General features: G+C 33.2%; 1 protein-coding gene across 8 annotated transcripts in view; it reads right to left on the reverse strand.

Annotated features, from left to right (window-relative positions):
• Nucleotides 1-18,170, reverse strand: part of mbl (splicing regulator muscleblind) — a 200,114-nt gene that overhangs the window by 58,536 nt on the left and 123,408 nt on the right. The window contains exon 1 of one of the 8 annotated variants that reach the window (XM_076480205.1): nt 15,814-16,000. The exons of the other annotated variants lie outside the window; for them this stretch is intronic. Within the exon in view, the coding sequence (XP_076336320.1) occupies nt 15,814-15,819 (6 nt within the window). The 5' untranslated portion in view covers nt 15,820-16,000. Of the gene's footprint in view, nt 1-15,813; nt 16,001-18,170 lie in introns of those variants that run through there. 8 annotated transcript variants of the gene reach the window in all.

Here is an 18,170-nt window from a genome sequence, read left to right on the forward strand (position 1 = left end):
TCGTGTTTCACGAAGACAACGCCACAAGTTACGATATTGCTTGAGGCGTTGTTTCCGTGAAATAAACCTTATTTTTACGTTTTATCAGAAAATTAGTGATTACTTTAAACAAATTCAAAATTTATAAACTTGTAAACTAACAATCCTTCTTACTGTCGAATTTCATCGAGTTTAGTAAAAATACGAATACAAAGTTTTACGAAATAACGTTTAATAACTGGAAAATTGTTCGTAGTTCAAAAAAAATATTTGTTGACAAAATATAATTACTGTTGAGAAAATATTTCACCAATATATGCAAATTGGTTCATTTTCCAGACTCTGAGCACATTTATTTTATTTATCACAGCGTTAAGGGAGCTTTAGCTAACAATACACATCTTTCTGTATATTTGCGTTATTACTAAAACATCTTACTTATAATTCACTTTTATAAACCAAGACATTTTAATTCGCAAAAGTATTTGATAAAATGTTTTTCGAAAAGTAAAATTGAGCAGCGTATGAGCCATATCGTTAGATTCCTGTGTGAACTTAAAACTGTATGTTTGTTCTTCAAGCCAACTTGATTTCGATTTCGGTTTAAAGAAATGTCTGTATAAAAACAAGGATCAATATCCGGTAACTCATCACGAGACAAGCGCCTATTTTATATAAGATAATGAAAATAATAAGAAATAATAAATTATTTCATTCAAGGATATTTTTTTTGCAGTTTAATAATATTCGAGATTGACGCTGAGATTAAAGTTAACGTCCGCTGGTATGTTATATGCTACCTTCGAATACAGATAGGAAAATTAATATATTAGCATTCTCCGAAAGAATCTGCGCATTTCCTAGGCGATTTGTTATGCAAATTGACAAATAACTGAATTTTAATGAAATACGTATGTGTATATTTACAAATATTCATTTAATACTGTCGCAATTATTGCCTCAGATAGGTTACCATTAAAAACCTAACCCACCTAATGAACCTATAAAACCCATCGTAGAAGTAACTGATATTTTCCATTCTTATCAACTCTAAAAAGTCAGACAAAAAAAAAGGCTTTTACTCAGAGTAGCTTCTTGTATTTCTCTTTTCCGCTTTCTCCTCCTAAAACGGGTAACAAGGTAATTAACAGGAAGACGAGCTACTCAGTTCGGAAAACCGGAAATATTTCTATTTATTCTCTTAATGCGGCTGCCAGAGCTGGAACACACGTTTCACACAAAAGCCAGTTAGGTAAAGTCTGGGATTTCTTGGAACCTCACGCTTGAAGCTGAATATTTCATAGTTATACGCTGTAAGTGGTTATTGTAACAATGATGTGACCGAGATCCTCGAGTACTAAACAATACACCTGTACGAACATTCTCATTCAGATGATGAACATTAAAAATAAACATGTTCCACTTTAACTAGCTAAGGTGAGTTAAAGATATAATTCTAACACTGCAGGTTTTGAGATGTAAGAATAAATAGCTGATAATTTAATATTTCCTTTCTTCCCAATCACATAAATGGTTTTGATTGGCGGAATAACTTTGAGCTGGGGTCTCCAGAAATGTGCTATATAATTTTTGATTTATTGTGACAACATTTAGAGGATAAGTAGAAATATTAATAATCCTTAATGTTATTCTATTTACCGTACTAAAAATATGTTATTTTCATGTAAATTAATGTTTTCATGCTAGTTAATTGATGGCACCACAAAGTTTCTTAGATCAATTTTGCTATTCATTGTCTGACAAAATAGATACAAATCAAAGGCATAATAACAAGTAATACCTGTTACACAGCTGTGCATAATGTTATATATTGGTATTTACGTTAGGCCTATGTATAAATAATTATGACTGAATGAGCAGCAAACTTAAGTCATATTCAGCATAGAATATGTTTAATATTTTCATATTCTCCTTTTTCTCGACAAACAAAGCTATGTGCATAATACTCAAATCAAATAAGACAGAGATGAGAGACGAGCAATAAAAAATTATAAAAGTGCCTCAGACATCTGGCTGCTATACTCACAGTAAAGATTTCTTCAGGGTGGGCATGTGTGTGCTTTCAACTACAATTCAATCAGTTTGTTGAGCGTAAAGCTACAATGGGCTGGCTATCTATGCTACCTACGCCCGACAAACGTATAGAACACCAGTTTTTAGCATTGTAAGCCTAATAATAATCGATAAAATATTCCAGTGACAGTGAAGTATTCGTTGTTTTACGTTACATTCTTTGAAATGAATATTTTTATAGCAAAATCCCAATACTAAATGTAATTTGATAGAACTTTCAATCTTTGACAGTTACTTTCTCAGAAGAAAATAGGAAATTAACCTTTTTAAAAACAAATCTGAGTTTTCTCAGTAAGAGTCAGTCTGACGAAAAACGAAAAAAACTTTTCGTAAATTTTCAAACTAATATCCTTAGATTATAATGTGTATTTTGGTAGTTTACTCAGTACGTCGTTAAAACAAATGTATAGTTTCACGTGTTTGCACGGGTATATTAATCATGTATGCTGTTGCTACTATGTAGTTTCATAGTTTTAAAAAACAAGAATAAAAAAGAAAGTTAAAAATACAAGTTGTTAAATCCAATAAACGTGGAAGCTCTTAATAATGTAGCTTACTTAGACGTATGTGGTGCAGTCTGTTTAATTAAAAACAAAAACAAAGTACATGTGAATTGTTTGATAAAAACAGAAATAAATTGTGTTCCGAGTTAGTTAACGAAACATCAAAACAATTACAGACGAAATTAAATTATTATTATTTTTTTTATGTGGTACATGAGGAAACATACATTGGAGAGCTTACACATCTGTAACTATCAACATAGTAAATCTTAAATCTATTAGAAAATACTGTCTAAGACCAATCTGTTACTACTTCACACTAAGGACGTTAATTAGTTTCTCCCAACAGGTGTTACTTTAAAGTGTTTTTTTTCTCCTTTAGTGGTGGTCTAAGGTGACACTTTCGGGGTTTCGAGACCGTATTCTAGCTATACAGAGTACCAGTGAGAAATCTTTGCGTGTTTCATCAGTCTCTGTACATTGTGGACTATACTCATTGAAATCAGGACTTACTCAATAATGCACTATTTATAATCCTAGTAAAAGTTACTATAGAAAAAAAAAACAGCTCAAAGAAACTACTACTGATTGTAAAACAATCTAAGTTTTATTTATTTTAATATGACTGTTTAAGACCTAGAGGTGCTGCAACAGATTTACTATTATATATTTATTTTAATATTGATGTTTATTTCAGTTGAATATATATTTAGAAATGTATGTGACTCATATTGTTAAATGAGCATTGTGAAATTCCCGCCTATTCATAAAAGCTGTAGAAGATTCTCGAGTGTAAGAATAAAAAACGTACTGTGTGTATACAAATACTAGTAACTACCAGGATTGTTACCAACTGAGCTTTCCAGAACCTCGCTTAACGTTTATAAACCAACGCGCTGAAAGATAGTATATATTTTTGGCTTGCCACAGTTCGTATACTATAAATCTTGGAAGTTCTAAATGCGATTGGCACCAATTAATCGGAAAACTACAAATATTTGACCAGAAACGTTTATATATTTCGAACATTAGAAACCGTTTAATTTCAGCGGATTAGCATCGGACGTTTGTACTTTTACCAAGCATTATCTAATTTCAACTGTGAAAAATTTGCGTGTGATCAGTGGAGAGCTAGCTGGCTATCCGTTAAGTGAAATGTACCGATATCAACCTGAAATTAATTCGCTCAACGTGAACCTTCGATGAAATATTTAGTTCCAGATCACATAGAAGACTCAGTATTGTTTATTTGTAAATCTATTGCATGTAGATCATTATTTGTAATAGCCGTTATTGTAAATTGTATAACTTTTTGCTATAGTAATATATATTTGTACTAAGTAAGAAAATTATGTGCATTAATCTTGTTGGCAAACATCATAAATGTCCTACATTTCTACGTTTAATTAACTTCTAGATTAAAATTTAACACAGTTTCAGGCTATTTAGAATTGTAATACGTAACACAAGAAACTGGAGGCTCGTCCGAAATATATCACATTACGTAACAATGCTGAGGTGGATTTTGGTTGAAAATTTTAAAAGAGATACGTGTTAATAACATTCCACTCATGACGATATAATATATACTTACAGAAAAAGTAATAGATCTTTTTAAAGACATAAGAGTTTTGTGGTTTATCATATGACGGTAAGAAACCCGACAGGGTCGAAAGGTTAAAGAAGTTAATAAAATTTGAAGGACATTTAACAAGATCACACAAGTTATGCATAGAGAAGAACTACATATAAATATATAAAATATTTATATCTCAATTCCCAAAGAAACTTCATCAGGCACTCTACAGAGTATACAAACAATTCTGAATTCCCCAGGGATGTTTCCCTCAGTATTGCTGTACAGTAAAAGATCATTCTTGTACACGTTTATTTAAAAGTGTAAGCGGATAGGAGTTGGTTTTACAGGATAGGTTAAAGTTCTCAAAGTAAAATAAGAATGTGTATCTCCATCTGCCAGTTTATCTAAGATTACACTGAATTCGACACTTAAAAATTGCCTGATTACTTTGGACTAGCGAAGGTGACAAAATAATCAATATAATGTTATAGATGTTTTAATATTAGTCATTAATTAATTCTAGAAAAAGCTGCAAGTTAGCGGTAATATATAGTTTTCAATCTTCTCTATTAGCTTGGTCAAGTCAGAAGATGAAGTCACCATTTAGCCCCCTTATTCTAGAAACATGTTTCTATTAATCAAATGGCTAATTTGGCAGCACTTTCTTATTAAAACATTCTGTACATAAAAAATTGAATCTCGAAGTAAATCATCTGGTTGACTCAGCCAAGCTATTAGCTGAGGTTATAAAACCAACTGCTAAAGTTACGCCTGTTTTAAAATCGCAAAACAAGCTTGACGAAAGTTTACAGTCACAGTTTTATAGTTTCAGAGTTGATTAAACTCATTTAATATTTCATATGCAGGTTCTAGGATTTAAACACCTTGAATAATATATTTGTTACCCTTGAAGGTTAATTTGCAAAAATTGAAATTAATGAATAAGTGCTGAGCATTTATCGCCGCAAAATAAGATTGGCCTCGAAAGAAATGTTTCTAAACAGCTCGAATCATACAAGGCAACACTCAGAAGGAGACTCAATAAAACTAGTTTATGATTGTTTCCTTTACTCTGCTTTGTAAAAGCCAGACGAATAGACTCAGATTAATAAAATACTGTAACATTAAATTAACCCTTTCTCACGTTTTGGAAATGATTCATTGCTATCTTTTTTATCTTGGTGTATTTTTCCACGTAAAACACGTAGTTGGATCTGCTATGACTTTTCACAAATTAAATGAACTTGGTAACTAGGGGCGTCAACTATGTGGAACATGTTTTTAGTTTGTTTGTTGTTTAAGTACATTAAATTAAATATCAATTATTCATATTAAATCTCAAATTGCGTTGCAATTAAGGAAGGTATTTTTAAAAATTTCTTCTTTATTTCTTTCCTTTAAAGCAAAATTCTTGGCTAGTTTCAAAATTACATAAAATTGTCCTTTTCCGCTTATTTATTGTGTTTTAAACAAATTTCAAGAATAGTGAGTATCATTTGGAATGCAAGAGATTTTTTGCCCCATAGACTATTTATGTATATATGTATCTATATATATATCGGATGTCCAAAAATCTTGCCAACACTTTTGCAAAATCATACCAATAAAACGTGCAACATAGAGACATGGTTTGTTGCACGTGTAATAATCATGTTTAAAGATTCTATGGGTCTGGCATAGACAGGTGGTTAAGATATCCGACTCGTAATACGAGGGTCGCGGGTTCGAATCTCATCACACCAAACATGCACCTCCTTTCAGCCGTGGGGGCGTTATAATATGACGGTCAATCCCACTATTCGTTGGTAAAAGAGTAGCCCAAGAGTCGGCGGGTGAGTGGTAACAACTAACTGCCTTCCATCTAGTTTCACACTGCTAAATTAGGGACGGCTAGCGCAGACAGCCCTCTTTGCGCGAAATTCAAACCAAATCAAAGATTTTACATAGTCCCGACAGACGTTATTTAACATTTTATTGCAGCTAAACAAACTGGAATCTTAGCGTCCGCAACACAGATGATGAAATATTCTCCAGCCGAAGTGTCGGACGAGGACATTACGTTTATAGACTTTTTTCTTTGAGCGAGGAGGAACCTCTTAAATGACAAGATTTACGCTTGTAAAGTTGCTAGTAAAAATGAATTGTGCAAAATGATCAAAGAAACCGCCATAAAGGTTACTTCTGGAATGTTACAAATCATTATACTTGTAACTTGTGGTTCACATTTAACTGTGGTGACTGATGAGATAGAAAACTAACATTATTCTTGAACGTTCAATAAACACTGTCTCTACATTAGACGGTTTTCCCAGTATGATTTCTCGAAAGTTTCCAAAATTATTGAATTATTTCTATATTAGAGATGTTATATATTTACATAATATAAAAAAGAGATAAAATTTAAGGTATTAGTAAGTCTCAATATTAAATGTATCAAAATCTAAGATTACGAACTGAAGAACCTAAGGATCGTATCAGCAAATCTGAAACTGTTATTCATTGTCTTACATTACGACCACCAAACATTGTTTTATTTAATAAATAAACATTAATAACATGCGTTTAAAATCGTACGGTGAAATCTGTCACAATATCATATATACGCACACCATCTTTTCATTAATCACGTGTAAATTGTTAGTAACACACGAAGGGCAGCACTCTTGGAGGTACGACATGTGATCAATAATTAGGAGATGACTATATAACCTAGTTGCTTTGCGCCATAAAACTCCAACCAACCAACCAATTATCATCATGTGATTTAAACAATACTTCCTTGAACTTTATGTTACAGTCTCTTAAACTGTACGAAGGAATAATTAATTACACAACATATGGGAATACATTTTGGGCTAAGGAATATCTTTAAACCACAGGCTACTTACCACTAAACAGCAAATTACTATGTATTCAGTACAACAACAATGTGAAGCAATTACAATAAAAACACGTTAAAAACAATAGTTTTGCTATTTTTATTAATTTTTGATTAGTTATTTAAGCCAAGGCCAAAACAGTGGCGTAAGAAAAACTTTCAAAATTTCCATAGCATCTATTTTCAAGCATTCAGAAACAGTAATACAATGTCCATCTGACTACACAAAGATTATAGTATCTAGTGGCACTACATATACAGATGCTGATGATGAATATTTTCAGGTTGAATTTACAAAGTACAATCATTTAAACTTCGTGGCCATAAAAAAATTAAATTTTACAAACAGTACCAAAATGGAAGTAGTCCTCACTAAGTTTGGCAAAGTATGACGCAAACCTCTCCCTATGGGAACGATTTTATCTAACGGTAATTAACAGCATAATTCAGAGACTTAGTGAAGTTTAAAACAAAATACAAACACAGCTTGTTTGATAGTTTTGGAATTTTTTACTCATATCCACACAAAAGGCTTTCTGCGCGGAGCTGTCCCTTGTCTTAAACTGACTAGAGAGAAGGCAGCTAATCAACAACATCCAATGTCATCTCTTGCACTTCTCTTATTATCTAACCGAATAGTGGTATTTGACTTGTTATGCTTATAGCAAATCCATGAGTTCAAAGTGTAGAGTACATTAAAAAAAAAAAGAATATGTGCACTTTGAAATACAGTTATTCTACATGTAGATTTTATTTCAAACCAATACCAGTATAAAATGGAAATAACAATAACCATCATATATATATATATATACGAAATAAAAGTTGGAACAAAAAACTTTTTTTTTTGCCAGTTTAGTTTCCACTGGTATGTCGTGAAGTGTTGAAATAACACGTTTAAATATTTTACCCTTCAAATATAGTTACTAAAAATATACGAGTAATGAACAGTTCGAGAATTAATTTAGTAAGAACGAATCAAAATGAGTAAATGACGAAATAAAGACTTATCAGTTGTACACTTCTGTACAACATAAAATGTCAATGTTTACTGAAAACTTAAAAGTTAAATAGCAGTAGTTACCTTCACATAAAATTAAAGTGAAGTGAAAATAACTAATTCAAAGCTACTAATGGAAATTGAGACGGCTGAGTGTACTGTTAAAATATAAAGGAATAAACTGTCAAAGATATATTCACACTAGTTTGGTTCTATATTACAGACCAAACAGGACACTACAAGTATAGGTCTTCATTGGTGAGGGGATAGAAGACAAAGGCTCGGAGTCAGGACTGAAAAAAAGTACCATAAAAGAGCAGGCACAGGGTCCACACCACTAAAGCCAAGGAATTCTAAGAATGTCTATACTTTCATGGAAATGGGAGCGGGGAGGAGGAGGCGAAGCTTAGGAAATGAATTAGAAAAAAATAAGTAATTTTACCCGTATATAAACTGACCTTTAACATCCTTGTAACAAGTGTCAGAATTAACTGTCGGTATCAATATGTTATAGTTATGACACTTCACTTGGCCTCCGAACTAAATTTCTACGATCATAAACTTCGTGTAATGTTTTCGTTAATTCATGTTTCGAACGACTTTATTTCTGAAGTTTTGACACAGCTTGACTGGATATTGAAATAACTTATTATAAATGTATAGCGTTTAGATAACATTTTATCACCCTTGTTGAAAACTTTTATTTTCTAACACGTAGGTTCCTCGTTAAGTTTTAATTCATCACAGTGATTACTTGAGGTTTTGTCAGTCTGTACGTTTGTTCTGTTAATCCATCCACGTATATATTTCCATTACGCTTTCTCACTTGCTCAACACCGTAAGTGTATCGTACAACATCTCCAAACAAGTACACGAGGAAGGCAAAAAATCTTATTGAAACGCCAAGATCGAATGTTGAATTGTGCGCGCGCGCAAACTCTAAGAATCCGGGAAAGAGGGTGTAAGTTATTACTGTTCAAACGAAAATGAGTTTTGTAATTATAATATTCCCCAAAGATTATACTATAAATAATCTATTATAATATAAACGTCGAAATCAGGCTTAGATGATTGCACTTGAAAATAAGCCCAATTTGCATCAATAATATTTTTTTTCGTAATTCTGACGGTTACTGTATCATGATTAAAAAAAAACAATTTAAATTTTATTAAAATAAAACAGGAAAAAAATCTGATTCAGATAATATTGGAAGGTGTCTAAGAATAAACCCAAAACCACTGACAAATTAAAACAACATAACACAAGTGCTTTCCATCGAATCAGAGATGTAGAGTTTGTGACAACATTTCGGGCACTCCCTTGTAGATGTCATAATTGTTTGAATACTTGTTGAGCCCAGTTTGAGCATCTCAAATGGTGCAGCTGTGTATTTACTGTAGATGCAATTGGCGTAATAAAAAATCTTTACACCATTTTTTTACATGGATGACATACCAAATTTCATCATACTATGCGCGCTAAAAAGAATGGAGAGAATTCCAAAATCCAATATACACAGGATATGATAAAGTTTCTTCTATACAGAATCAATTACAAGTATTTCATCTGTAAAAATGAACAGATCACATCCTTGTGTTACAATCACCAGAAGAAAATGGTTGGATTAAAAAAGAACAACTTCACCATGGTTTCTGTGAGAATGCGAGTTTCACCAGCACCAGAGAAGTTGGTTAAGTCTATAACTTGTAGCTACAAAAAAGGTTGTATGAACAACAGTTGTGCAGATGTAAGCCACGCTATCCTGTGTCGACTGTTCAGGTTACGATGCATTTAGTTAATATCTATTTATACTAGAAGCTGATTCTGACGATCAGGACGAATCAGTCAAGGTGACATTTTAAATGGGTTATAAATATGCTTTAGTCGTAATAAAACAAGTAAAAAAGACTTTTTTCAAAAAAAAAGAAAGTATATGTAGGGTTATCTAATAGCAATTCTTCAAAAACAATCCAAACTTTCAAATTAGTAGGGATTGTATTTCCAAATTCTATCTATACATTACTTCCCTTTTTTTAAAAGTATTTCTTTACTTGTTTGCTTAGTTTTTAATGTAGTGTTTCAATAAATACAAAAACGTTGTATTTGAAACCAAGTTCTTAATACGACTAGGTTCCAACTGCAATATTTATTGTTTATATATTTATTGGCTGGTAATTCCTGTTTCACCGAACATCAAATTTTTCTATAAAAAAACAAACTAATTTGAAGGGAATAATGATAGCGTCATTTACACTAGAAATATGATTTTAAAAAATTATTACTATTTGTAAATAATTCTAATAAAGGTGGATACAAATTTTAAACTATGTCATCTATGCAAAGTGGGTTAAGGCGTTCGACTTGTAATCTGAGGGTCGCGGGTTCGAATCCCCGTCGCACCAAACATGCTCGCCGTTTCAGCCGTGGGGGCGTTATAAGGTTGCGGTCAATCCCACTATTCGTTGGTAAAAGAGTAGCCCAAGAGTTGGCGGTGGGTAGTGATGACAAGTTGCCTTCCCTTACACTGCTAAATTAGGGACGGCTAATGCAGATAGCCCTTGTGTAGCTTTGCGCGAAGTTAAAAGAAACAAAAACAAAACCTCAGTGAAATTGGTTGACGCCAATGATTCGGACTTCTTGCTATGACATTTACAGAACTTGACTCATTCGTTACATATATATTGTTCTGAAAGGAAACATTGTAGTATTGTAAAATTCGGATGACCTGTTGAGGATATATTTAAAACACGATTTCGATGGACAATCCAAGCCATCCCTACACGGAATGCTTGATGCATTATTTTAGTGGTTACTGGGTATTAGAAAAATAATATGCTTACGAGTTAAACTGAATCGACTATCAAGACCCACATGTAGAACCTACCAGATTTTTCATCCACTTTTTTAATCCACTTGCCGATTAGTAGAGGTTTACACCCCTACTATTTCAAATATTAAAGATATCAAACTAAATCATAAGGTACCTGTGATATTTGAACTGAAAGGTGTTATGACTCCCTTTTCTTAAACTTTCCATTCTTAAAATTAGTATCAAACAAAAAAGTACTACGTAGTGTATCGAACAGACCAAAATCAAGTATAAAACTTGTGCATATTGGCATAAAAATATTATATATGTATACGTCGGCATATAACACAGATGGCTATGGTTTTTGAACTCGTTTTCCGAAACCATTGAAAACACACCTAATAAAACAGTTTTATTAAACTTAAATGTTACAGACAAAATTTTTCCCCTTAAAACAATTAACTGCAGTCTGCTATTTACTACATAAAAATCATCACCAACCGGCCACACACAGTTCCTGGACCGGCATGGCCATGCGTGTTAAGACGTGCGACTCGTAATCTGAGCGTCGCGGGTTCGCATCCCGTCGCGCCAAACATGCTCGCCCGTTCAGCCGTGGGGGTGTTATAATGTTACGGTCAATCCCACTATTCGTTGGTAAAAGAGTAGCCTAAGAGTTGGCGGTGGGTGGTGATGACTACTGCCTTCCCTCTAGTCTTACACTGCTAAATTAGAGACGGCTAGCACAGATAGCCCTCGAGTAGCTTTGTGCGAAATTCAAAAACAAACAAACGCACAGTTCCATACGTACACACGACTAATTAAGCCTGCTCGAAACACGTGCACCTGTATTTCACATCTATTACTGCCGGAATAAATTCATTCTCTGATAAAATGCTTGTTCTTTTTATATATCTTCACTGGAAAGCACTACTAAGAAAAACAAGCCCATCGAGCCTAAAGCAGCGCGAAACTAGTTATTCAAGTTAAAGTTCAATTTCCTCCTTTCAAGGATGCAGAATTAGTGTCATGCATATAAAACCAGCTGCACAACATTTTGTGTCAGAAGTTGAGGACAACAGAAACAAGAAGAAAACTGCTTGTCTGAGAAGAGAAAACACGGATGAAAGCTGCGGAACAAAAGAAGGCGTGGGCTATCCTTGAGAGTTTCCTTTCTCTCCAACTCGCGCTGTCTGTCTGTTGGTGCTTGGATTGAAGAACAGAGGACTGATAAAATAACCAGTATAAAGATAATCAAAATAAATATGTTCATTATTCAGCCAAAGCTTTTGCTTTAAATTATAGAATTATCAGGATTTACGCTATATGCCATTAACATTCCAAAAGCTACTTCTATTTTATTTTTATTTACAATTACTACACATGTCAAAATTCTTGATCCTTATTACAAAGAACAAAATTATGGGTTGATATTGAAGAGGGATGGTAGTGGTACTACGTTATTTTCCTATCGACTGAATTATAAAATATAGCCTATTTCACTACCAATTACTAGCAAATTATTTGACCAGATACAAAGAAACGCATTTCGATACATTTAATCAAGTCTTGTGTTAATTTACCTTAAATTACGTCATAGCTGATACGACTGGTGCAGCAGACTAATGTTTCGTTACAGCTTTCAATTCTAATAGTTAGAATTCTAAATAGATTTAAGTCTAAATATGGAAATTAAATATTAAATACAATAAAAGTGTCCGACTAAAACTACAGAAGATTCAGCAAGAATGATCTCATTGTTTACCACAATATACATCACCACTCTTTTCAACTATGTTGTATTCCATCAAACTTTCACTGTTGTATGGCTAATTTTGTAAACAATCCAGAGAAAGTATGTAACTCAGTGCATCATCGTATAAACTAAACATCTTTATCTATAAGCCAGTGTAAGTCACCGTGTATTTTGATAGAACATTCCCTAACCACCATAGAGGTAGATAATAGTACTATTTATTACTATCTATCTACACCTATGGGTGAAGGTGCAGAATGTTAAATCGTTAGAAACCACGATTATATTTAAGTCCACATACTAACTCAACTTTCATGTTATAGTTCATCCTCAAAAAGAATCAAGTGCGACCACGTGATTAGCTTGAAAGAATGCGAGACCGAGGTCCATAGTTCGCGTCCTATAACCGCAGAATTTACACGTAGAGGAGCGAACAACGTTTCGACCTTCTTCGGTCATCGTCAGGTTCACAAAGAAAGAAAGAGGTAATTGACCGGAAGCTGACCACATGTTTGAAAGGGGTTGTGTAACTGAGTGTCGGAATATAGAGGGCGGAGTTAGATGTTTAAATATATAATTTTATATTATTTATTTTATTATTTTTAATATAGGTATAAAGGTGTTCCTTTGTATTAGTTTGTTTTGGGTTTAAGTTGTTGTATAAGTAAGGCTTCTTTAATTTTGCGTTGGCAGTTGGCTAGTTGCATTTCTTTCAGTTAAAAGTTAAGGACAGCTTACGTAAATCTGTGTAAATGTTCGCGAATATCTAATACAAATAAAAGCGTTCTCAAAATGAATAAGATTTCTTAAGCTGAATAAGAATAATCCAATATCCCCCGAAAAAAAATTAGTGTAATTTTCACGATAAAATTAACTGTTTGAAAAACGTCTCTTGGAATAATGGTTATTTATATTAACACTATAAATGAATTAAAACTGTTTGTTTTGTTTGTTTTTGGAATTTCGCACAAAGCTACTCGAGGGCTGTCTGTGCTAGTCGTCCCTAATTTAGCAATGTAAGATTAGAGGGAAGGCAGCTAGTCATCACCACCCACCGCTAACTCTTTGGCTACTCTCTTACCACCGAATAGTGGGAGTGACCGTAACTTTATAACGCCCCCACGGCTGAAAGGGCGAGCATATTTGGTGCGACGGGGATGCGAACCCGCGCCCTTCAGATTACGAGTCGTACGCCTTAACACGCTTGGTCATGCCGGGCTGAATTAAAACTATCGATATGAAAACACTTTATTTAGACGTCGTGCATTTACCTTGACTGAACGCATAAATACGTAAAAACACAAGCACGAATTTATACCCACTGGCGTAAAGTATTTTAATTTTTATGCAGTTGCATTCATGAAACAATGTATTCGAGGCAAGAACCACAAATTGGTGTTTAGATAAACAAGAAAATAATTGCAAGGACTAAAGTAATTAAATGATAGTCTCAAGTAATAATTATCTTTGAATTTGATTTAGGTAATTTGAGAATGATCTAGTTTAAAAGACACGTATACTTTGTAAACGTTTTAGCTGCTTCGAAATCGCAATGTTAAACTATGTCCCATAAGTATATATAGCTTAATAAGTAAAACAGTTTTTGAAAGTTTGTCTATTTAAAGTAAGATCCAATCCCTCTAACACTATAAATATACAAAATGTTCACCTTGATTAAATAAAGCTTGTAACGTGGTAATGAAATAATTAAAAGTTAAAGCCTGTTTTTCTCTCTTCTCTTTTAGGAACGTGGCATAACAAAATGTGAAAAGGAGAACCGACTAGAGGACATCATAGAAAATACGTACATCTACGGTTGTCTGAAAACACAGTTGCCTACCTATATAGACGATGAACGTCTAGCCCTGCTAATCAAACACTCTAAAAGAAAAATAAACAAAGTATTCTAAGAAAACGAACCAAAACGAAAGAGAACTCGGCTCGAAGGCGGAGAGCCGTATCATCAATCATTTGAAGAAAGGCATACTGACTGGCAGAGGATCCAATGACATCTACTTCTCTGTTCAGTCGTGACGAATAAAAAGTATTAAGCAAAGAAAAATTTACAGACAGACACTACGTAATTAGTTGAAAGCACGCTCAGTGCACTTGGAAAGGTAAAAAAAAAAAAAACATAAGCTGGTTGTGTCTGTTTTTTTTTTCATCTGCTCATAATTCTCGCCGATATTTCAAAGGCTTTATTGCTAAACTGTTAGAGTGAACGTATTTGTATATTAGTTACTCTCAGAACAATGTTTTTTGGTTTTTTTAACACCATGAAAGCTGTTAAACATTTTTATACGGTATCGATCAAACAAATCTGCGTATTTTTGAGTGTCTGGAATTTAACCACAGTTTCCAAAGATCGCCCTTTTTCTTTCCTCTTTTAACAAAAATAAAATAAATAAAAAAATGCCGTTTCATATCGAAAAACGTTTTAGGACTATCGCCATCAAGGTTCTATAACTAACTACGATTCTTGATTTGTTATTGCACATCTTATACACCTTCCAGATGTTGTCCGAGGTTTAAACATTCCGGCAGTGAAATTTTAAATTATCTTGGAGTTATGTTAAGAATTTATTCTATTACTACCTTCATTACAATGTGGAATGTTTTAACAAAAAAAAACGATTGGTTGTTAAACTTTATTATCATGTAAAAACATATTAATGATACTATATAATTATTGTTAATTTTCTAAACTTCGGACAAAGGCTTCCGACTTCATGCAACACATAGTTAAGAGTTTGCATATAATATTATACTTAAAATAACTTGGCTAGAACTTCTCACGTTTACATCTTTAGTAGCTATTTAGTGGTTTTGAAGATATTGTTTTATTTAATCTTATTTTCTTACTTAATTAGACGTTCATGATTATAATAATTAAAGTTATTGATTATGCATATTTGGCTGAAGTGATTTTCGTTTTCATGTAATAATTTCTTTTTTCTAGTTACTTAGACATAATTTAATTTTTCATATTCATTCACTTTTATATCTGTAAAAATATATATCCAGAAATTACTTTCTTTTCAGTGATTAGTCATTATGTTAGATAACTAAAACTTTTCCTAACAAGCTAATCTATTTGACAAGAATGCACTACAATTTATAAGGTGATGATTATAACGAAAAATCTATTTAAAATGATCATAACTTAAAAAATTATTTCCTTCTGTTAACTAAATTTCATAAGAAGCATACTGACGATCATAACTTGATATGGCGTTTCAAACACTGTCACAGAAGTTGTTCAATAATTTTTTTCCGATATTCTCAATCAGCATATTAAACCTGTTGTGATATTCAGGTACAATTACGTCCAAACGATAAGCTTGAAGTATCTGAAGAAACGCATGTTCCAGAAATGCACTGTGAGAATAATTTCGAACTCAGAAAGCAAAGGAAAAACAACGACAAGTGAAGAAATCAAATGGACCTTTATTCACAAGAGACCCTGCTATAAATATACACATTGTTTACTTTAACAGCACAGCGTTTCCAACTAGTATAACATTGCTTAAATGGCTTTACATTTTTGAGGTAGTTGAATGGTTTCGAAGAATCAGTAGCGAAGAATTCAGAAAACATTAGAGGGTGGAAACCTACACTCAACAATCAACTTAAAAACACTGCAACCTTCGAAGCAGTTTGATTCGTAGCTGCGCATAGATTGTGGCGCAGTATATCTAGCCGTTTTTACTGTAGGTTTCGGTGCTTGAAGGACTTTGAAGAGAAACTAGGCCAGTAGCGATAAACAACAACTGATAAAGTCTCTTATTTTTCTCAAGAATCAACATAAAAATAGTCTTATGAACTGCACAGGAATTTAATAGGTTTGCCCAGGTTTGAATAAAATATTCAAAGCCAGCTGTTTTCTGCAGGTTTTTTTTTTTTAATAACAACTATAATCATATGAAAAGCAAATGTATGAATTTTGAATTCTGTCCATCAATCGGAAAATCAACTTTTCTGCTAATATCAATATCTTAGCAGACCTAGCCACTGTGATAGAAGGTATTGGGAGTTACTTTCTAAACTAGTCACAGAAGGGTGAAATCAGTAGTTATTCCGGCTACAATAGTACTATTAAATGAAGCTGAACCTGCTACAAGCATCTGTGTGTTCTCTGATTCTCGAAATACTCTGAGCACTAACACGCATGTTCTTATAAATACCAGTCTTGGAACTGTCGAAAAAGAGGTTGTGCGAGAATTAATTTACGTACGCAGCACAATATTACATTGAAATACACAGTGCCGGAGTGAAGCCTTCCTATAAAACAATTATAATAACAATTTCTGTGTACCTATGGCAAGTAGTTTAATATATATTAATAATTTTAAATATGGAATTTTCTTTATAATCACCCTGTAATATTTGTGGTGACGATTCAAAGAAGTCTGTTTTCAAGTTATTAAATTAAAAATTATGAGCCTGCAGAATATATATATATGTACCCACCAAGCTTAGTTGTTTTAATTAAAATAATTTAACCTCCCAGTTACTTAACATCAGCGCTGCATCATTTATCACCGTCATGACAAATTACGTGTGAAGTTCGAACATCTTTCTGATTTTAGTTTAACAAAGTTCATACTGCCACTAAATTCAGCACGGTATTTATGAAGTGCATGAATGTAAACAAACCAGCCCTAGCACCCAATTAGGGCTGTCCCTATGTCGTATATTACATTTCTGTTGCTCTCTTAGTGCAAAATAGTACATTTCATCGCAAGGAATGGAGCCCCAGATTTTAGCGTCGTAAGTTCGTAAACTTACCGTTGACCCAATGGGATACTTTATATTTCTATATACATGTATATGCTGTCAAGATAAATGATTTTTTCGTAACTCGTACGGAGCAGAAAAATACTGAACAATTAACACGATTGTAAAACCAAAAACTGTTGATCCCGATTACAGTAACTGTTGATTCGACTTCCCGATTACAGTAACTGTTGATTCGACTTCCCGATTACAGTAACAAGCAATAATCTCTCCTTTATTAGCATAAACCAAGCTTTCATTAAAAATATCAAAACTCTGTCCTTGGAAAAAAGTCCACAAAGACAAGAAAGCAGAAAAATTAAAAAACAACGTTTTATCAAATAAGTGAAATTCTAATAAACTATTAATTTCATACACTCGCGCTCGCCCATAACTCATTAAAGATCAATCAATAAATCAGTCTAGACATCAGCTAGTAAAAATTATCGATAAGGGACGAATGCTTCACATACTGAACTTAAACACGGAGTATAAAATGGTATTGAAATACACTGTACCAAACTTTCTTCTATAAAAGAGCCCGGCATGGCAAGGTGGTTAAGGCGCTTGACTCGTAATCTGAGAGTCTCAGGTTTGAATCCCCGTCGCACCAAACATGCTCGCCATTTCAGCTGTGGGGCGTTATAATGTTACGATCAATTCCACTATTCGTTGGTAAAAATAGTAGCCCAAGATTTGACTAGCTTTCCCTCTAGTCTTACACTGCTAAATTAGGGGCAATTAGCGCAGGTAGTCTTCTTGTAACTTTGCGCAAAATTCAAAAACAAATGCTTC

Source organism: Tachypleus tridentatus, chromosome 13, assembly GCF_004210375.1.
Source record: "Tachypleus tridentatus isolate NWPU-2018 chromosome 13, ASM421037v1, whole genome shotgun sequence".
NCBI classification, from domain to species: Eukaryota; Metazoa; Arthropoda; class Merostomata; order Xiphosura; family Limulidae; genus Tachypleus; species Tachypleus tridentatus.